The following is a 22,842-nucleotide window of genomic DNA, read 5'->3' as shown; positions in this document are numbered from 1 at the left end:
GCATTGTTGCAAATGGCGTGTTGCATAATATACTCGTTCTCATATCCAGTCCAGTAACACCCACGGTTATTCTATTCATACTTATTTCCAGTTCCGTCCACTTCAACCCACGCTGCATGTGGAAGCAAGATCCTTCTTGATTGTTCAGAAACATATATTATGTTTTGCTAATAATACCCTTCATGTTAAATGGAAACAAACTGTCACGATTAGTCCTGGAAATATCAATAATTATATCCAAAGATAAATTATCCCTTTTGTCAAAGTTCTGCAGAATCTTCCATTAGCAATGTGTTCTATGTTCCCATGTTTTGCCAGAGTGTATTTAGTACTTAAGTACTTAAGAATCCTACCATCCATAAGTCAATTGCAGAGTATTTGTTAAGTCATGCACAGCACACCTCTGTGACAGTGACTAAAGCATGAACCACCCACTTGGGGGGAAGCATTTGACACACTAAAATTCACAAAACAGCCTAAGTACAAATATAATTTATGAAAAGCTACTACAGTGAAGTCTGTTCACAGAAGTTGTTGTAGGATATGTGGGGATTATCTGACGAGGTTCCATTTGAGGGGGCAAAACCTTACATAATACTAAATAATACTAAATTGTTTATAGGTTCAATATAAGTCAAATAATATAGCCTTTCCACAGCAGTATCTTTTTATATTTTTCCAAAAAGAATACAAACAGCCAATAGCATATTGCAATTACAATTACCGGGAAAATTCCGGGAGGAAAAACGGGCAAGCACCGGGGCGAGTAGTCCAGTATTCACACCGCGTTGGTAGAGCTGACTCCTGCTTAGAACTAACTGACCCCTGCCTAGAACTGTCTTGACACCTGTGACTGACCTAGCCTCGGTACCCAGGCTTTTATTTTTCGTTCGCATTTGGCAAAAAAAATGAGAGTCTGGCGGAACAAGACATATTTCCTGGTCTAGGAGTGTATACTACAGTGCAGATGGGCGTCGCTCAAAATATGGCGACGTCGTTTTTTTGTTTTATTCTACCAGGGAGGGGGGCACGGGTGGGCGCTCGGATCGGTGAACCATTATTATCCAGCGCATTGCTTCATGTGCTACCCGCCCCTCTACACCAGAAAGCATGCTGGCTGCATGGGCCAGGTTACCTGTGACCTGGCTAGTCTGACAGATCCTAATTGGACATCTCCAACTCGCTGACCGTGTTCACCACCTGAATGACATTCACCTTGTTGACCACCTTCTTTTCCAGTGCACAGCAAAAGACATTTCTGAAGCCCTTCCGGAAGTGTTTGGAGACGAGCGCGTAGACGATGGGGTTGAGGCAGGAGTTGGCGTAGGCCACCAGATGGGAGAGGATGCGCAGCACGTAGGTGACATAGCTGAGCGGGAAGCGTCCGAACCACATGCACATGACGACCAGGTGATGAGGGAGCCAGCAGACGGCGAAGAGCACCGCCACGATGATGATCATCTTGGTGACCTTTCGCTTGGCCTGCCTGGACTCCGACATCTCCTCGATCGGGTCGACGGCGGTCCACAGGTAGCGGACGATGCGCGCGTACGTCAGGCTCAGCACCAGGACGGGGACGAGGTACCCGAAGACGAACGTGCACATGTCCATGGCGAGGCGCGACTCGGACTCCCAGGCGGGGATGCACACCACAGTTCCCTGCAGGTCCATCTGTGTGTAGTAACTGAGATAGGGTCCGGAGAACACCAGGGACAAGCCCCACACCACGCAGATGGAGGTTAAAGCGTTCTTCGCCGTGCGTATCTGCCTGGACTGAAATGGGTAGCAAATGGCGAAATACCTGCAAAGTGCAAACACAAAGATTTTTTTAGTAATGTCCAAAGCTTTATACAGTAAAATCTTCAGTGTTCATGTTCTCTAGTACTCTTAGAGTAAAATGATAACACTGAGGATTTTACTGTGTGGTAGTGACATGAATTGTCAAAAGTCAAGCGCATGCAAGGACGCACACATACACGCATGCACACACGCACGCATGCACGTGTGCACACACACACACACACACACACACACACACACACACACACACACACACACATATATCGTTGCTGTCGGGAGGAAACCACCTAACTCCATTTTTGAGGTTCTGGATTTTTTTGCATAAATCGGTGCTATTGAACACCCTTTACCTCTGTGTGTTGTTTCGAAAATATTGAACCAATGGAAAGTAGTTAAAAACGCTTTGGACAAAACCTCTTAACTCCATTGGACTCCACCATCTCTCCCCCTCTCATGCAATTCATTGACAATATTTAATGTCACAACACCAACTTTGATGAGGCAGTATTGCTTTGTTTTAAAAATATTACATTTTCCAGATTTTTTTATATTTTTCATTTCCTGAAAATTTAACATTTTGGAGTTAGGTGGTTTCTTCTTCTTCAATCAATTCATCAATTTACGAATTCAATAAATCAAATCAATAAATTAATTAATCCAAAGCATGTTGATAAACAAATTTGGCAAAAGTCATGACATGTCAAATTACTATATTAATCAACTCCTTCACTTCACAGACTATTATATGGCTCTTAAAACGTGAATATTATAGCAACTTCAAATACTCCCTACTTCAAATACCCCCCCTTTCTCATAAGACATTTAACGCACCTGTCCAGTGAAACAGCTGCTAGGGTGAAGATGCTGGCGTACATGGTGAGAAAGATCATGAAGTGGACCACTTTGCACACAACAGGACCAAAGATCCACTCGTCCAAAGTGTAAATAGTGGCTTGAAACGGCACACAGAAGACAATGAACGACAGGTCTGCGATGGCGAGGTTCAGAATGAACAAGTTGGTCGTCTTTGTGTTCTGTCCACTGCGAAAGACAACCGCGAGGACCAGAGAGTTTCCCACGGTGCCGACCAAGAAAATAAGTGAAAAGACCAGAGAAATGACCACTGGTTCCGTCGTCCATTCCACCGAAGAGGAGTTCAAGGACATATCCATTTTTTTATGAAAGCATATTGTCCAAAAAAGCGCACTTTTTATTTGACATGTCAAATTGCTTAGCGCATTTATTCCACGTCAGGGCGGATTTTAAATAATCTAGTAGGCCTATAGTGCAGTTTATAGCATAGGCTATACGAACATTTTGCAAACACGTATCGTTTTGGAACAGATCAATCATCAAGTAGAAGTTAGAACAGATACCAAGCATAAGCATATTTTGCCGTGCGCAATGAGCGCACAGCCTGCTGTCGATCCATAGTCGCCTCTCTGCTCAAATCACTCCCTCCTAGCAATCTTCTCATCCCGAATCATTCATCATCATCATCATCATCATCATCACCATCTCATTGTCGACGTGTGTAGAGGATTTATTTTGTATGACTGCATATGGACATGTGGGCACTTGGACAACTGCGGGCACCTTGGACGAGTGGGAACTTGGACAACTGGGCACTAAGAATATGTGGGCACTTTGCAGTTTGCCCCTTTTCCATCTGCCCCTGCACTACTCTACTTAGCTGTAAATAACAAACATTGGTTGGTTAATTGTTCCCTATAGCCTCGATAACCACGAGGCTTTTATTTTCTTCGGCGCAAAAATTGTTAGCTATCAAACTACGGTATCTTCTTAAAACTGAACACTTGACTCCCTCTGGCGACTGGCGGTTATAAGGTTATAAAAAAAAGTAGACCTATAGTGCTGATATTGTGGAGTTGTAGATTTCACATTTCACCCAATTAAAAACTAAAAAGCTGACAAGTCGTAAAGTAAACAGTGAACACCAACTTTTATATATGTCCCAAATTAACATGAACTGTGTGTGTGTGTGTGTGTGTGTGTGTGTGTGTGCGCGTGTGCGTTTGCGCGTCAAATTTGCGCGTGCGCGTCTGTCTGTCTGTCAACATAGGCTTCTTTTGTTTAAAGTGGGAAATTTGGTACATAGTCTTTTTTATTGGCCTTAAATATTAAATATTGTCTATATACATATTCATTCATTTTTTTTTAACAGGGGTTTATATGTGACCATACCATTAACATCCCATAAGCCAAAAATGTCCCACTCCACACCCCCGGCTGTCGGACTATAGTATAACTGAAAGCTGGGAAAGGTTTATATTTTATTTGGTTTTATTTTTTATTAGGTGACATGAATGACATGAATGACTCACACATAATGACTCACACATAATGATTGGCTCTGCGGTGTGACAGGTGTGAGGGCCCTCAATGGTAAATTGGCTCCCATTTGAAATGGAACGGTCTTGCTCTCTGTTTCTCAATAACATGATTTGGTCATGGTGGACTGGAGCGTGTGTTAGTTTCAGTACAGATATTTCACGGTGTCATTGGTGATTGGTGTGACCTGTTTAAGCAAGCTTATAGTGCTGACTGCTGAAAGAGTCACAATTGAGCATAATGGTTATGGGACTGTTTAGAATTAGTGCATGGTGGGAAAGTACTCAAGTAAAAGTATCAATATTGCAATATAGAAATACTCCGTTACAAGTAAAAGTCCGGAATTCAAAATATACTTGAGTAAAAGTGCAAAAATGTTGGTATTTTAAAGTACATTATGCAGAATGTCCCATTTCCCAGATCTACAAGCTCACTGTGAGGTCTGGAAAGACCTTGGAAAGCATGAGTGTCTATTTCAAACAAAGTGTATTTCAAACAAAGTGTTGCCTGTCATAATTTGACCCGCCAGTATTCGGCTGTATATTAGGATGTTGATATTCATTCATCAGCCAACACTCCCCACTGACAGGTAGTTACCCCCCCCCCCCCCATGCTATTTTCAAATGGCCAAAATGTATATAGGGCTGAAGTGAAGTAGGTAATGTATGTTTTGTAATAATAATCAATTTCTACAAAGCAACTAGTAACTAAAGCTGTCAAATAGTTTACAGTACTTAAGTAAATGTATTTATTTTCCACCACTGGAATTAGATGATTGAATGGGTCAGATTTGTTATCACAATTCTAGCAAGTTTACTGTGCCAACAGTGCCATAACACACTTAACTGTTGCACCAGCAACTACACACCATCTGCCAATAGTAGTGTGTTGTCAAGCTTCCTTTGGAATTCCATGGCTTAAGACTGTGTCTTAATGGATTAAGACTGTGTAAAGATTGACTCATTCATTCCCCATTCTGCACCACCCAGCATATCATTTCTTCACACACCAAATGGTCCAGCCCGTCAAAGATATATGCTCCCTAGCCAATCGCATCACTGCCCCCGCCCCACACATGTGCCCTGAACACAGACATAACAGAGCAAAGCCCCGAGGGTTTCCCATGAATGAAAAGATTTCACTGCAAGCAGATTCATGTGCTGTCTCTGTCTGTACACTGTACACTCACTGTGCACGTCGCTAGAAACTCAAACTTAAAGCTGTTCAGGACGACAACATGACGAGGAGAACAGACGTGTTCGGCTTTGTAATCTACGCCTTGACGTCCATTTCAGCAACAGAGGCGGTAAAGAAAACATAATGGGTTTTATTGCTTTATAATTTGTAAATTATAATTTGTCTGTCAAGTGTGTTTTCATGAGTATTTACATAGCTTGCTTTGCCTTTACAGGGCTTTTTGAGATTGAAAAGACAGACCGTTCCTTCATTCCACTTTGGAAGATCAGGTAGGTCACTGACCCCTATCAGTGAAGTAGGGTGTATGTGGTTATGACGTTATACGTCCACATTTGCACTATATAAATATAACTTAATAGTAATGTAAATTTCAGGTGGAATTTGTCTTCATGGTGGAACCTCTGTCACATCCTTAAGTACCGGTGACCACATGTTCTGCTTGTGTGCTGAAGGTTTTGGAGGGCATAGCTGTGAAATCGGTAAGGAAACTCCTCATACACGTGATAAATCTCTTGAGAGTGTACAAAACAAATTGCACCAGATGGGACCGGTGCTGTAGGCTGGATTTATCTCAGACAGCTCCATCTGTGTTGTCCTTTTAGTAACAAGTGCCACCTGCTACAATGGTATTGGACTGTTCTACAGAGGCACCGTGTCTCAGTCAGAGAGGGGAAGAACATGTGCGGAATGGGATTTGGACACAAGGAAGCGCCATTTGTCATCGGATGTCAGATCAGGGAGACACAACTTTTGCAGGTACAAGCTATAGCCATTCTGCTCATGCACTGTAGGTGATGCATGCCCACGTTTTGTATTCGACTGAAGTAGAGTGCTCTGTTTTCCAAAGAAACCTCGATTACAGCCGACGCCCATGGTGCTATGTGATGAGAAATTACAAGTTGGAGCAAGAGTATTGTGATATTCCACAGTGTGGTATTATTGACATACCTGTAGGTAAGTGCACTCTCGTCTCCACACGTGTCACATCCTGTGTGTGTGTGTGTGTGTGTGTGTGTGTGTGTGTGTGTGTGTGTGTGTGTGTGTGTGTGTGTGTGTGTGTGTGTGTGTGTGTGTGTGCACCTACTGTACCATTGTGGATATTGCATTACTTTGTTAATCAAATATATATCTCTTATCTTTAGATCCCCTCCCATCTTCACCCACTGAGCCAGGAACAGGTAAAGTTACTGACTGTCTTCTTTCTGAAGAACAGTTTTTGCAATGTGTGCTGTCTTTCGCACCACTAAACCAACAGCATTTCATTCATCTGCATCAGAGTCAACATGTGGCCAGCGTCCTGGGAAGCAGATGAAGATCGTGGGAGGAACAATTACTACTGTGGAATCACACCCGTGGATCGCTGCCATATTTTGGCGGAGCAGAGGCAAGAAGGTTTTCCGCTGTGGAGGGAGTTTGATCTCTCCCTGCTGGGTTCTCACCGCCGCCCACTGCTTCCCTGATGGGTAGGGTATATAGATGCACTCACTGCAAACAATAACAATGTTCATGTCGTCCACGCAAGGCCTATACATGCTCCAGTTTTAGGCGAAGAGGTGGTCACTTTTTCGGTGTTCACCTCTTCACCTCCTAAACGGTGGTTTTGATGGCGGTCCATCACCGTGGTGGGAGGGCCCCGCCTCCCCTCTGGGCTGCCTGGAGCGAGTCTGGGTGACCACCGGTGGTTAGTAAAAACAGAGAGAAGGGCTGGGGAGAGGGGTTGTTTTCTCTTCACCGCAGTTCAGTGACGTCATGTTGTAGTTTGAGTATGACTACTTTAGGCATTAAGACAGACGACAAATGTTTGTCGACTATCTTTTTTCATAGATGAAAACTAATGAAAACTAAGCTATGATGACTGAGACTAAATATATTATACAATTTTGTCAGCAAATAATTACTAGGCTAAAATGTTATTATTCGGGAGGGACTAGTGGAGAGGAGATCCAGTAAAACTAACGGCCTATTCGTACTATTCGTACAGTTTGAGGTGATAAGTTATCACCTCAAAGTAAACTGGAGTATGAATAGGAGACAAGTCATTTTAGGTTGCACTCTGGTGTTGTGCTCTGAAAATACCAGATACAAGCTTACAACTTGACGCGTCGCGTTGTGAGCTTGTAGATCGGCTATTTTCAGCATGCAAACAAGTGTCAAATCTGTCAATACGAAGGCATCAAGGCCCGCCAAAATACATTTTAGTCGACTAAATCAACTGTTGATTTAGTAGATATTTAATAGTCGACTAAAACTAGACTAAAAAGACTATTCAAAAAGACTATGACTAAAACGAAATCAAAATTTGCTGTCAAAATCAACGCTGAACAATAGCAGGTGCTGAAAAGCAAACAGTGACAGCTGGTTTGTTAGAATGCCCTGCCTGTGTCTCTCTTCCAGCTCTGAAACCAAAACACGCCGTTTATCCGTCACCCTGGGGAAAAATGCACTGAATGAGACCGACCCCTTCCTGGAGCAGACCTTCCAAGTGGAGGAGCTTCACGTCCATGACATGTTTGACAACAGTGAGGCGAACTACAATAATGATATTGGTATGAATTCAAATATTATTTTTCTTAACAGACAAATAACATGAATAATATACAGAGGGGTGACAAATATTAGTAAATTGTTAGGCCACTTTGAGTGCATCCAGAAAACACAAATGGACATGTTTTTTTTTATACCACGATTTTGTAACCCATTTTTTCACCCGGTGCCAAGTGCTACTCTTCCTCTGCCAACCTGGGGAGTGCCCCGAACTGAGCTCATGCTTCCTTCAAAGCATGAGGAGTGAGCAGGCCGCTTCGTATCACCTGATAGGGTGGAGTTTCCCCAGTAGGACGTAGCGTGTGGAAGGAACACTTTATTCTGACCAGTTCAGACAGTTCTGACCCTCCAACAGGCGCCCTGACCAGGGGGAGGCAGTATAGAGACTGAGATAACTGCATGTTTATCATGAGGGTACCTACCCTGTGGGACACGGGGAGAACATACAAACTCCACACAGAAAGGCCCCAACCTAAGGTATGGGCGCTGATGACGTGGAGGAGCGAACACACGCCCAGACACCTTTTTGCACCATGCATTGACATCAGTCATGGGAAGAGGCGCTGTTCCGACTTTGTCCACCATGTCTCACTAATGCACAAGCATCACAGTCGCTGAATCTGCACTTTCAAACACAATTTGTATTTATTGATGTCTTTCCCATAGATGGAAATGCAGATGTCACTTTAGTCACGGACTGTTCTATTGAAACATTAGCTAGTTAGCCGGCCAGCCTTTGTGACTACAGTAGGCTAACCCTTTCATAGTCACTTAGATTTCATAGTCACTTTTCTCTTGCCATCATGATCCTAAATCGAGATCAACTGAGACTGCCTAGCAGTTATTACTATAATAATAAAGTGATACTTTTTCAAGAAACAACAGGTATCTATATGCCAACACTGTCATCGTCACCTGTCACTTATGTTTGATGATCACTGTGATTCACAGCCCTGTTGAAGTTGAAGGCCAGAGATGGTCAGTGTGCACAGGAGACACAGGCTGTAAAGACAGTCTGTCTACCACCCCTCCACCAGAGCCTCCACCTGGGCGCTTACTGTGAGATTGCAGGCTATGGAAAAGAGAAAAAAGGTACCGTAGTTTCATGTTTGTCATTTCAATGCATATTGTACACATCATATATGTACAGGTATCTGTATTGTTTTTCCTTAATTTCCTGGCTGTACAACAATGATACTAACGGGTGTTCTGGCCAGTCTGCAGACTGACCAATCATTCACTGGTGTCCAATTGCGGCCCGGGGCAGGATTTGAGAACTCTAGTTTAATGTAGGCCCACTGTCATTGTAATGCAAATTAAATATAGATGTACTGTAGCTGTAGATATACTGTTAACCACTTTGTAGCTAAACAGACAGAAAGACCTTGCAAATCTGAATCACATTTTGTTGCGTTAAATAAGGCTGTGTTTTGTTCACAGCACACCTGACAAAACATATTGATATTTGATATTGATTAAATACAATTGTTGAAATGCAATGCATTTCCATACTTCCAAACTTTAATATGGTCCGAAAGTACGTTATGATAGGTAGGAGATGTAGTAGCTGTCTCTTGTTGACCATGTTTTCATATTTTGTCATTTGGCCTGCTTTGAAAAACATTTGGACACCCCTGGACCAATACGAATCTTAGTTACGCTTTGACTTCCTTTGTTTGGCCCTCCTTATCTTATCTGGCTGGCAATTGTTTTCTGCTGTTTAACTGTTCTTGAGCACTTGACTGCTGTAAATTTCCCTCGTGGGTATATTCATCTGGTCGCTCTTTCCAGGCCTGTGGTATAACTCTCAATACCTGAGACTGGCTACAGTGAACCCCTTGGCTCAGGATGTGTGTCATCAAAAAGACTACTACGGGAACATGATCACAGAGAATATGTTCTGTGCCGCTCACCCTGATTGGAGTCAGGATGCGTGCGAGGTATGTGAGTGATACGAGCCAAAACATTATCAGACATCGCCCCGATGATTATGCTGTTTTTGCATTTCTCACCCACATATCACTCCTTTCTGCAGGGGGATTCAGGTGGGCCTCTGGTGTGTGAGGTGAATGATAGATTCTTCCTGCACGGTATTGTCAGCTGGGGTGAGGGCTGTGCACAGGAATTCCGTCCAGGTGTGTACACCACAGTGACCAATTACAACCAGTGGATTGAAGAGAAGACGGGTCTAGATTCCATTACTACGGGCTCCATCATGTTCCCTCAGAAATGACTCTCTTTCCCCAAACTGCTGGCATGTGAATATAGTAGCCTACACCCTGAGTCCCTGACTGCTGGTGTCCTAGTAGTAATTATTTGTGGCTTTTCTGAGCCTTTATTTGATATGTACAGGGGCAAGAGACACAGGAAACATGGAGGGAGAGTAGGGTAGTGTCATGCAAGCAAATAGTCCGGCTGGTCAGCAATCGAACTGGGGACTTCAGGTGTCCACGTGGTTGGCCCACGTGGTTGGCTTAAGGCTATTGGGTCACCAATAGATTGTCTCTTTTGAATGTGCTTTGAGTTTCCTTGAATTTCTGATGAGGATCAATAAAGGGACTTGTAAACGGTCATTTGTGGTATTTCAGTTATAATACTGAATTCACATTTGTTGCAAGTACTACATTATTGTGTTTATTAAATTGTACAGATGTTTACAGTAATTCATATTTACTGCTGCAGTTATTTTGCAGCATGTTTCCAGTTACTTCTGTATTTTCTTGAGTAATTATATATTTGAGATATCTTTTGTGTTTCCCTTAATGTTTTTTACAAAAATATTTATGTCTGCTGTTTTAAATATAAAAAATAACAAAAATAATTTGTCAGTTCCAACTTAAGGTCATTCATTCTCTGAGGGCACTCAGGTTTTTGGAGTAGGTCGCGTAGCCAAATCTCCCTCTTGGTGGCAATCTCTGATCAACTGACTACGTGAAATGGTATTAAATAAACACCATCCGACCTACGCTCACCACTCTAACCCTAGTAGTAGTCATGCATGTGGAATCTGCTATGAGTCCACTCTGGATCTCAACCACATACATGATGACATCAACCCTGGGAGCTAATCAGCAACAGCCATTTTTCTACTTGTTGGGAACCCACATGTTTTGTCATTAATAGCGAAAGCAGTGACAAATCATTGACGGAGAAGCGAATGCCCCTCACGGCAGCTATAAACGGATACTTACTATAGCTGCAATTTGCAGCTGTTGATAAATTATCTCACTATCCCTGTGAAATATTGTCTGCCTGGCTGTGACTCACAGAATCCTCCTTTATTATAACTGTTTATAACTCTTCAGAAGGTTTATTGTTTCAGTAGAAATGTTCAAAATGTGAATAATTGGGCCTACTATAAACCACACAATTGGTGTGAAACCATATGCAATAAGTAAGTCACTGAACAAAGAAATATCTAATGCTAACCATTACTACCTAAAACATTCATTCTAACTCTCATTCTAATTTCTACATTTAGATTCTATGCCTGAAATAATAGCACTTGTTTCTTTAAAAGAGAAAAATGTGAGGCTACATTGAGGAAAGGACTTCATGCAACAGGGAATCCTGCAAACAGCAGTTGCGAGGCTCCACACTTCCACAGGCCGTGAGTGAAGGGATTTAGGGGTAGCCTAGCTCTAATGCGTTGCAGAGCTATGAATCAGAGCTAGGGGTAGCCCGCTACTACGGGAACTACACACAGTCACAGCTGGCCTTGTCATTTCTGTTTTGAGAGCTGTGTCATCAGTCAAAGTGTGGGAAACTAGTCTAGTGGAATACAGACGGTGCAACTAATCTATTTTAGGAATTAGATTAATAATGGGCACATGACTACATAGTTTTAGCTCAGTGGTCTCATCTTGACATCAGTGTTGATGATCTATAGTCATTTCCATAACTGAAACCTGTATGTCTTGATTGTGTGATCTTGACAGCACTGCTCTTTTTCGAGAATAAACAAAGGTTTCAATCAATCTTGTGTCTCAGAGGTGGGCTATGGACATCTGTGGATAATTTGTTTTATTGGCAGTGGAAGGAGAAGATTTGAGAGCAGATGAGTCGATATCCATGCAATCCCATGAGGTGGAGTTTGATGGGCTGGACCTGGGTTTGAGGACAGAGGGAAAACAAAACACAGAAGGGCACGGTGGCACTTCTGTGATTTTTTAATTATCTTTGTGTTTTGTTTTCCCTCTGACAGTCTAGACAGAGGGAAAACAAAACACAAAGATAATAAAAAAATCACAGAAGGGCACGGTGGCACAGTTGGTAGTGCTGTCGCCTCACAGCTAGAAGGTCCTGGGTTCGATTCCCACTCGGGACGCTGTGGGTGCTGGTGGCGTGTTTCCTCCTCCGCGTCATCAGTGCCCATACCTGAAGGCGGGGTTGGCAAAAGGGCCTTTCTGTGTGGAGTTTGCATGTTCTCCCCGTGTCCCCTAGGGTAGGTACCCTCACAAAAAACATGCAGTAATCCTGGTCACTAAACTGCCTCCCCCTGGCCAGCCGGGGCGCCTGATGGAGGGGAAAGGAACTGGTTGGAATAACGTGTTCCTTCCACGCGCTATGTCCAACCAGGGAAACTCCCCCCTGTCAGGTGTAAAGGAGCAACTTGGACACGAGTTCAAGTCCGTTGCTTTCCCCTTGTCCCCCATATATGGGGACTAGGTTGGAGGAGGGTGTGTAGAGCCCAGGATCACATTAGATGATTGACACAGGGGTGAAAAATGGGTTACAAAATCGTGGGATAAAAAATATATTAGAAAAAAGAAAAAGAAATCACAGAAAACAAAACAAGTGTATTCATACACAGCATACATTACATTACATTACACTTTACAGCCTTTTTGTTTTTCATTGGGGGAAAATGCTGAGTGAAATGAAATCCACACAATTCCACATCAGCCTAGCCCTAGTATCAGCACATCTTTTAATAGTGTAGGTACCAGAGGGAGTCAAGTGTTCGATTTAAAAAAGATACTTGATAGGGAATGGATTCAAGGGAACATATGAAGGAAACCAAAATAACTATAGACAACTTGAATGATTCACAAGAAAAGTGAGCTGGACTGGACTGCTGTTTTTTAAGCTGACATCCTGTTCAACTTTGCCTATATCATGTCACATCGTGTTACAAAGACTTTGCAGACTTCAGATGTATAGCCTACTAATCTACTTTGATTGAAACAAATATCGGGCACTGCAAATGAGGATGAACCTCAATGCCCTTTTTCGAGAATAAACAAAGGTTTCAATCAATCGTGTGTCAGAGGTGTGCTATGGACATCTGTGGATAATTTGTTTTATTGGCAGCAAGCAGTGGTAGGAGATGATTTGAGAGCTGATGAGTGGATATCCAATCCCATATGAGGTGGAGTTTGATGGGCTGGACCTGGGTTTGAGCTTTGAGGACAGACAGGGAAAACAAAACAGAGGGAAGGAATTAGAACATCACAGAAAACAAGCATTACATGTAACAGGAACAGGTTTTGGAAGCTATCATTGACTGAATTAATGAACTAGACTCAGTGTTAGTATCATTTATAAGTTGATTGATACAAGATATTGATTGAATACTTTATACTAGGTTTGTAGAAAAAAGTACAGGAAAGTACAGTTCAATACAAGGTCTGCTAAGAGGATTTAAAACCCATGAAAGTCTATGGCTTGTTTCCATGATTGGGGTGATCATATTCAATTCATTCTGGACATTAGCCTACATTACTTTACAAAATTAACATTTCCACTACCGGTACATCTTCGTTTTCGTCACACAAATTAATTGCTAGGATATTTTGTAAATATATTTATAAATAAGCCTCATCTTTTATTTATTTAATTTGTATTTATTTTTCATTAAAAGTGTATTTCTCCAATAATAAAACCAAGGCTAAAGCTACTGAGGGCAGAGTCACAGATTTATACAGGTCACCATCACCTCTGTAACACTCAAAACTGTATGGTTTGGTGGTGATACAGCGCCGCCCTGTGGCTTAAGTGGGAACCCGTAGCACACTTTGAGAACCACCACTCTGGGGGGCTTCTAATGGACCTTAATTAGTACACATTTGTACACTGAAATAAAACACTGGTTGGATTTACAGTGTGCTACATTCAGAGAAACTGCCATATGGCGGCTAACAAGATATGTATAATTGTGAAAATCTATAGTCCTATTCTTTATATAATTAGCTTTTGTTAATTTGCAGTTTTCATTGGAATACATGTTGCTAGATAGCCAGTTGACCAGTACAGTCCAAGTCCAAATTTCATTCTGACCCCTCCACGAAAAGGCCTCGTTGTCCTGACCCCTTATCTATCATTTATACATTATGGACTTAGACTGTTTTTCGTCTGTGGCATTACTTGCTGATATTTCTCTATGCTGCTCAGTACATGCATGCGGCAGAACCCATATCTGTTATCAGCTGAGAGGAGCACCAAGGGAAGGTGCAGACCAGTGAGACCACCCATCTAGAGTAGACAACCAGGCCCACTCACATTCCACACAGTACACAGCTAGGGCCCAGCCTAGCTAGGGCACAGCCTTTCAGTAACTGGAGACTTGAGGAAACTGCAGACCACCTTTTGATGTCTATACAGTATATCCAGGGATGAACTCCCTCTGCTTTTGTGCCAGACACTACGTGTATTTGTTTTTTAACGATACAGAGTCTGTCTATGTTGTTGGGCTGTGTTGGTTGGTGGTAGTCATAGGCCAGGCCTATAATGTATTATTTCCCCCCTCACTTATGTGAATGGTCAGAATGTTGACAGTGATTGTTGAAAATAGCATATTGGGCACATCACTCCAAGAGCGAGACCAAATAAAACAAAATGACATATTTTGGTATTTTTAAATAAATAAAAAATGAAAATCTATATTTTCTTTTTCTGTTGAAAATAAATATTTTATATTTATATTTAATTTATATTTTATATTTTTTCTGTTAAGAAAATATTTGGCTTTCTAGTAGGCTAAAATATTGGTTGTTTGCCCGGCCTACTAAAAAAACTGTTTATGTCATCAAAACTTTGGAGTTCACAAGAGAAACTGAAATTAGTGACTACTGTACACTTCTGGCACGAGAATGCATTTTGTGGTGACTTTGTGGTGTGACCACCCAGTACCATATTCTGTGTGTATATTTACTGTTACATGGGTATTATACGTTCACACTTCAATGATATGTCATACAGCCAAGCTTAAATTAGAGAGAGGGACTCCAGGATATTGAAAATAATTACCTTCCATGTTAGCCATGCTGTGCTATAATAGCCGCTCCTTGTTAGAAGCCAACTTATCTAGACCTTGTATGTTTACATGAGGTTTCCAAACAAAGTCACTTCCTCAATTCTTTCTTTTTTGGAATCTTCCTTTTTAGGAAGTGGGCCGCTGCCTTGCAGCCCTCTCTTGGGATTCTGTGGGAATTCCTCAGCTGTTTTGCTCCACGTACTGTTCATTTCCAAATGAAATATTATTTCTACGTGTGAGGATTGAGGAATGGATAGGAGGAAGTTGGAATTTAAAAGCATGTGTTCTTATGTGACATTGTGACAAAGCTCTGCCATACATTTTCAAATAAAAGTATGAAGTTCTAACTCTTAATTGACACACACACACACACACACACACACACACACACACACACACACACACACACACACACACACACACACACACACAGACAGACACACTTATTCATGAGTTTCTGGGCTTAAATTAATTTTGCTCCTATGTCATTCAAATGTGGAATGTTAAGAAATGTGAATCCCTAGACTTATTCAAAACCGCTTCCCTGTTTTTTTTAAACTATATGACTTCCTTTTTTTCATAGAAGTGTATATTTGTATGTCTTTAAATGTTCTGATGAATTGAAAGTGGAGGACGCAGGATCCTGATGATGTAAACAAGTCTTAATGCATTTTCTGGTTTTATCCTTTTGTATTTTATTGACCTGTACTTTCCTTGAACTGTACCCATTCTACAAACTGTTAATACAATGGGAATCATGTCTCATTGCTACAATCAGATCTGGTCTCATCACACAGGCAGCTCCCTTTATCTGCCAAAATGTGCCTGGAGAGGAGAACCCGTCCAACCAGTCCCAATTTACAGCCTCCTCGAGTCCTCATGTGCTGCTTACAGTGTGTGGCCTGTGGAATCCACTCCTCACACAACCAACAGTAGACACATATTTTCCTTTTTAGGGCATGAGAATGTATTGCGTAATTTCGGGAGCAACTCCTCGGCGTCCTCGCATCTCTAGCAAACTCGACAGTAGTATGTACGAAAAGGGGGGAGCGTGGGCGTGTGGGGGGAGAGAGGCGTTCGCGTGAGCCAATCGCACGCGTGCGGTCATGCCTACGGGGTCCTCTTATTGGTCGGAGGGCGGGCGTTAGTTTCATTGTGGTTTAGGTTGAGTGTCTCTCACTCATTCTGAGCTCGCTGCTTTGCCCGGCTGGCTGGGGAGTTTTTCACGTTGATGGTTGCAAGGGGAGCAGTAGTTGTAGTAGTAGAGTCTTCCTTCGTCCAGGGGGGAAAGAAAGAGTGATTGGGATCGTTTCGGACAGTCCTTGTTAAGAGCAAGAAGAAGTTGCGAGAGAAAAAGTACTTTTTTAGGAGCAGGCGGCTCTATCTTTTTCTCCTCTTGGATAGTGGTGGGTCTCTGACTCACACAAATTTGCCATCATGCCGGTGTTTCACACAAAGACGATAGAAAGTATCCTGGAGCCGGTGGCCCAGCAGATATCCCATCTGGTGATCATGCACGAAGAGGGTGAAGTTGACGGGAAAGCGATCCCAGATCTCACAGCACCGGTGGCTGCTGTACAGGCCGCTGTCAGCAACTTGGTTCGGGTGAGTTTCTCTTGTCTATGTTCTTTCTCTTGTATTTGTCCAGGCAGGATTCCGACCCGGGGGGGCGGATTGGCTACCTGTCGCTCTTGTTTGTCCACTTCTGAGTTCTGACTGGTTAAAGGGGTTATTATCAGGTCCAGCCAGCTTATGTCTATGCAAGTGTGGTTATTTTGCTTTCAGTCAACGCCGAAAACGTTTTCTGTGTACAGGCTTTCAAAGTTTTGAGTTGTTTCAACCAACACGGGGCAAAGGGCAGCGAGTGACGCCCTTTTCCCCTTGAAAATATGCCCTGCCTCCCTGGGAGACTGGGAGTGGACTGCCATCTGTGGACGTAGGCACCAATAATGCATTACCACTATACTGAAACTTAATAATGTATGACACAAGTGTTACCTCCTCTTTTACACCCTAGGTCTAGAGTTGTGGTACTTATGACTCAATATGTTAATCACTTTACTTTTCAGCAGCTATCAGATAGTTTCTCATTGACACCCAAATGAGTGTTTCCTCCTGTCAAAATGACTCATGGCCCAATTATAAATTATGTCCCACTTGAGTTGAAATTTAACCTTTTTAGGGATTGTCACAATCACGATGTTTATTTGATTGCATAAATCATCTTATTAGCTGGCATCCTAAAAGCTTTTGTTTAATGAATTCATTGAATGCAGCCCCTTTACAGCTGTGGCTTTGAGAATACAAAACTGAAAACCACAACAGGGCTGCCTTGAAGTGACATCTCCCATACTCTCTTAATATAATAGCTAACTGAACCCATGGCAGCAAGTGAGAAATGATACTTTATATTTTCGTTTTGCAATTTATGACTAAATGCAAATTCAGGTGTCAGTTAGTTTCCCACCTATATTTTAAAAGCAGTACAGGATATTATAATAACTTCTAGAGTACAACAAACTAAAAATGACATGTACATACTGTACTTGTACTGTAAGAATGTAGAAAATGATATCGGCATCCTCTCCGATATAGTGGGTATGTGAAGAAAAGGAAGTGGAAGATGATGATTCATGCAGATGGTTTTAAATAGTGACTTGTGGTACTAGACCCTGTCAGTCCACTATGTTGCTCGCTGTCAGTGTCAGCTTGGGCAAGGCTAGGATTCCCTGCCTGGCAGTTGTTGTTGGGGGGGATACATTTTTGGACAATTGGACTGGCATCCCCTTTCAGCAAAGGAATGCTTAATTTAGAATGAATGGCCACAATGGACTACGCTTAATTTGTGTGGCCCTCTCGACATTCACCAGAGTGTCTTTACACTTCTGTTTCGTTTTTAATTTCTGTTTTTAAACATATTCTTAAGTGCTTAATATGAAAGACTTTACCCCATTGTGTGTTCTGTTGACATGTCCACACCCACGCAGATTTCCTTCCTCTGAGGAAGAATGTGTGTGTAGAGAGAGAGAGAGAGAGAGAGAGAGAGAGAGAGGTGTATACAGAAAGGATGACAGTGTTCACTGACTGGTCTGGTCAAAGTGTTTCATCCAAAGCAGGAAATTAACCTTTTTATTTTTTCATTAGCCACCTGCACTATTATACAAGTCAAAAAAGGCTTTAGTAAGCTGAACCCTAACGATTGTGCGATACCCTTTTACTTACCACAACTTGGGTGGGTGTGTCTAGGTATTAATTTCACACCCTGTTGTAATTAAATAACTTTGCATGACAAGATGCAAGATGTCATTGAATAAAAATGGCTGTTTTCATTGAATTTGTCAGTGATTTTATACAGAAAAACATACAAAAAATAACACAAGATAGGGCGTAATACTTTTTCAATTACCTTAACCAGTTGAACCCGTGTGTCCCTATTCTAGGCCAAACATTCGGCAAAAATAGCAGATCTACAAGCTGACAACGTGTTGCAAACGCGAGAGCATTGTGAACTTGTAGATTGGCCATTTTCGGCAAAGATATTTAGTATAGCGGGGGGAAAAGTAGGTGCCCAGTATAAGCCCTGTCAGCATGGGGCATTGTGAAAGCATGTGATGGTCAGGTGTAATTAATTCTGTAATGGTCCTGTGTTGTGTTTGCTTACAAACATTGAGTTACTGCAGTTACTGCAAGTACATAAATGCAGACTTGGATGATGATGATATTGTATGTGTAAGGCATAGGCTAATTAAACTCATGTAGAAGGGAGTTCCAACCGCGCCTCTAGCCTATAGCAGGCCAGTCTGGTGCATCTCAGGAGCAGGACAGTTAACATGCGAACAAGAAGGCACTGGAGCAGCTCACAGCTTCGATGTGTAAGTTACATCTTCATCAGGTCATGACCTGACGAAGATGTAACTTACACATCGAAACGTTGTCACTTTTTACTTGCACCCTATTATAATATACTAAGGGCCTGAATCGTCTGAGCTGCTCCAGTGCCTTCTTGTTCGCATGCTAATTAAACTCTTAAGAGAGATGATACCAATGAATTCTACACATAAAGATTCATTCATTCATTCCCTCCGTGATGAAGATCTTGTTGGGTGAAACTCTTGGGTAACATTGGTCATATCCAGTGGACAGTTCGATGCATTTGTTCATCATACAGCTTTGTGTGGTACATGCATTTCAACATGTTAGTATGATCACATAGATTTCACGTCATATCCTGCTGTAGCTACTTGAAAGGATTCAACTCTCTATCTGAGGAATGATGATCACATATTTCCTATGGGGGCATGACGGCGTAAGTCTGTAATTATTTCCAGTTTCCCTGGAAACACAACACGGACAATGTTTGGATACTGTTGTAATTAAGGCTGAGATGAAGATGTATTCGTAAAAAGCCACAAGTTGTGCCTGAGTCATGGACTGCTGCTTGGCTCTTAGTTTCTATACTTAGCACTTCTCAATTATTGATGATGCATGAATTATGTGAGGGACACACGGTTTAGTTTCTTACTCTACTGTGCTATTTTTGATATAATTCACACAGTTCTTTGTCTGTAATTTGAATTACTTGTCCCCTCAAAAGTACCCTAAAAAGTAGACCAATCATGCATGTCATTAAACGGTACCATGAATGGCTACGGGCATGAATGGCAGTTCATTCACAAACTACACACTTTAACTTAGTTGATTTATAAAAAACAGGAATTGAAAAATATCCCCAAAAGCCCGTAGCACATCGGCACATCCCCAATTTCAAATCAATGGAGGACAAAAGTACTCACATTTCCACTTTTTTATTGGCACACCAATAAACGAAACGTACGCTTACGTGTATCGGCTCACACTTAGCTCAAGATCAGACGGGGAGATCATGCCATGATTACACGGCATGTTTATTTAGTGGAGAGAGACAGGATATGTAGATATGTACAGTAGATAGCACTTTATAGACTTGGATAGCATTTGAAACAGACTTGTCATCTAGACAGCACAATAATTGCATTATATATAGTCATAGCACTTCATAGTACATATGTATAGCATAGTATAGTAAATATGTATAGTTTATATGTATAGTGTCATTATGTAGATATGTTCTAGTTACGTTCTTAGCTTACGCATGTTTCATGATAAATGCATTTTATATATGTGATGTATTCCCATGCTTTTTTTGTTCTTGCCTAATGTAAGTCGCTCTGGATTAAGAGGGTCTGCTAAATGCCTAAATTGTAATTGTAGAGAAGGGAATGACAGAGCAAATTGTCCGGCCACCCGGTAATCAAACCGGGGACCGAGGCCATTTTGCATTCAACTAAGATGTGCCCCAAACAATTGGCTATAGGCTTGCCAGTCTTGTTGTTCATTGCTTGTAATTTTGATGGAAGGTGTTTTAATAATCACATAAGTCTACTGTTGCACCAGTTGAAAGTAAAGTAACTCTTGATAGCACCATGGATGGAACAAGCCAGGCAAGGGGATGATGCTCTTTTACAGTGTGCATGCTGCAACTCATGTCCCACACATTTTCCACACAGTGGCCTAATTGAGAAGACCAGTCACCTTATAGAGAGGGTATGCGTGTGACATCGTCGTCATCATACCCAGAAGTTATGCGGGAACGCCTACTGAGTGGCAAAAAACTACTTTCTAGCCTTGACAGCCCATACATCCAAACAGAAAAGTCTTATCTGATTATATTAAACCACGTTAAACAACGTTAAACTCACTTTGCCACTCATTGTGCATACCCTCTGTTGTTTCCGCTTCCCGCAAAACCACATATTGCACAGAGATGCGGCAGGGCCTCTAATGAGGCCGACTTCTAACCATTAAGCCAGCAGCGTAATCAAGGTAATTTCAACAAAGTGATTTGACGTGGAGTTGGACTAGTAGGTACTGCAACTATTTGTTCAGCTCATTTCCCATCGCCAGAGAATTTGTCAGGGAGAGGGATGATCAGACCAAGATTCCTTTGCGGGTGCTTGCGACTGTCTGCGGAGATCAGTTGAGTGCTGGGTTGATGCATCACTTTTCAAACATCATTAGACTTGGCGAGTATTAAAACTGGAAGGGGCCCGTTGTTGTTATTCCAGATGCGTGGAGATGAAAAGGGCAGATATTGTGTGACTGGTGAACCATCCGCAAGATGTTATTGGAGCTGCAATTTATTATTTTGATTGGGACTATTTGATTAAATAATTTAGTTTAATGTATCAACAAATTGACGGGAGAAAAACAAATTAATAGATTTTCTATAATGGATTTAGTTTCATCTGATCACTTGGCCCCACTGGCCCTGTTTTTATACTTTGTCAAAACATTATGTCTTAAAAAAAATAGCAATAAATAGTTCTTATAGAAGAAATGTTAGCCTAATGACTTGCCCAGAAATGTGTTAAGTGTTTTAACCTTCAGCCTAATTGGAATGCACAGGCCATTTATGCTCAATATAATATGTATTGTATTCGTTTTTCATTATTCTTCCCTAAAATGTATTTTATTACAGTCGATAGTTTTTAATAAACTATTAAACCGATTAGTTATATATTTTATTTATTTATATAGCATTATATAAATATAATGCTATACCGTTTGGTTGCACCTGTGGGCCTCTATTGTGTGTCCTGTCTCAGAACTTGATATCTATAAAGCCCAACAACCCCTTCATTAACACTGATTGACTTTCAGTGTCTCATAGGCCGCCCTCAATTAAAGATGACTGTTGGGAATGTGAAGAATTCCCAGGAAGCAAGAATGCATCTCAGCTCAGAGGGGGGGGGGGAACTAAAGCATTCCCCAATGATTGATAATAGTTGCACTTTGATGCAGTAACCTCAAAATGTCTCTCTGTTTTGTGCGTGTGTGCGTGCGCGTGCCATAGGTTGTACATGCGTGCCATGGAATATTATCAACTACGCGTCAATAGTTTCATGGCTTCAACTGATTGAAGGGGTAAATGGGCATAGGCTAGACGCACAGCCTTACATACACCTATCCCATGATTCCCATAGCCTGGCAGGATGGTGAGTCTGTGATTACGAATTCACAAAAATAGTATAGTAGTAGTTGTCACTGTCGTTGACCAATATGAAAAAGTATCGTGTACCTTTGCCTACTGGCAACGTGGTGAGCATGTTAAAGTTGAGGATGAACAGGGTAGTTTGTATAACCATAACCATGGATACAAACATGGTGAAAACATGATCTCATTGATTCTCTGGCCCTGCCTGTGGCCAGGGGGAGATGATGATGGACTGCATGCAGAGACTAGAGAGTATCACTGGTGTACACGTTTTCACTGGTGAGCTGAATAGAAGTTTACGTTTCGCACTTAAAGTTATAACACAAGTACTGTCCAAATATTATGCCTACACTACAGTAGTACTGCTTATGGCTGTAGCCGGTGTGAATTCTTTCAAGATTACTAAACAAGGCCTTTTCATTTCAGTTCTGCTCTCCGTCATCTTTGCAGTTCCTTTTATAGTCTTTGGATAAGGAAAAGAATGCCAATGGCATAGGTTCTTGGCACAGACGAAAACCAAGTCTTTTGGACTTCAGAATACAAATAAGCAGTGTCTGGAGAGTGCAAGATGATAAGCAATGTATATTGTATAACTGCACTTCAAAAATGCGTCATCATCTCTTTGATACTGAAGTCCGATTTATTCTCTGTCACACGGTAG

The 22,842-nt window shown here is 41.8% G+C and overlaps 4 protein-coding genes across 5 annotated transcripts in view; 2 read left to right on the top strand and 2 right to left on the bottom strand.

Moving 5' to 3' along the window:
- The window catches only part of LOC308332578 (dual specificity phosphatase 29-like), a 245,821-nt gene that overhangs the window by 980 nt on the left and 221,999 nt on the right, over positions 1–22,842 (bottom strand). The window lies entirely within an intron of this gene.
- On the bottom strand, positions 1,162–3,039 carry LOC308333160 (galanin receptor 2a; the record flags this gene model as incomplete). Its single annotated transcript, XM_080789354.1, has 2 exons — positions 2,632–3,039; positions 1,162–1,801 (listed from the first exon to the last, which is right to left on the bottom strand). The coding sequence occupies exons 1-2, from the start codon at positions 2,970–2,972 to the stop codon at positions 1,162–1,164; spliced, it is 981 nt and encodes a 326-aa protein (XP_080645480.1). The 5' UTR covers positions 2,973–3,039.
- plaub (plasminogen activator, urokinase b) lies at positions 5,290–11,834 on the top strand. Its single transcript, XM_080788671.1, has 11 exons — positions 5,290–5,458; positions 5,564–5,618; positions 5,724–5,828; positions 5,952–6,105; positions 6,197–6,303; positions 6,492–6,527; positions 6,626–6,812; positions 7,744–7,895; positions 8,845–8,985; positions 9,685–9,833; positions 9,929–11,834. Exons 1-11 carry the CDS (start codon positions 5,390–5,392, stop codon positions 10,124–10,126), a joined length of 1,353 nt encoding a protein of 450 aa, XP_080644797.1. The 5' UTR covers positions 5,290–5,389; the 3' UTR covers positions 10,127–11,834.
- Positions 16,326–22,842, top strand: part of vclb (vinculin b) — a 39,090-nt gene continuing 32,573 nt past the window's right edge. For both annotated transcript variants that reach the window (XM_080788530.1, XM_080788529.1), the window contains exon 1: positions 16,326–16,753. In XM_080788530.1, the coding sequence (XP_080644656.1) occupies positions 16,586–16,753 (168 nt within the window). In that variant the 5' untranslated portion in view covers positions 16,326–16,585. The remainder of the gene's footprint in view (positions 16,754–22,842) is intronic.

Source organism: Protomyctophum bolini (genome assembly GCF_963924005.1).
Source record: "Protomyctophum bolini genome assembly, chromosome: 18".
NCBI lineage: Eukaryota > Metazoa > Chordata > Actinopteri > Myctophiformes > Myctophidae > Protomyctophum > Protomyctophum bolini.
This window is presented reverse-complemented; position numbering and strand designations above follow the sequence as displayed.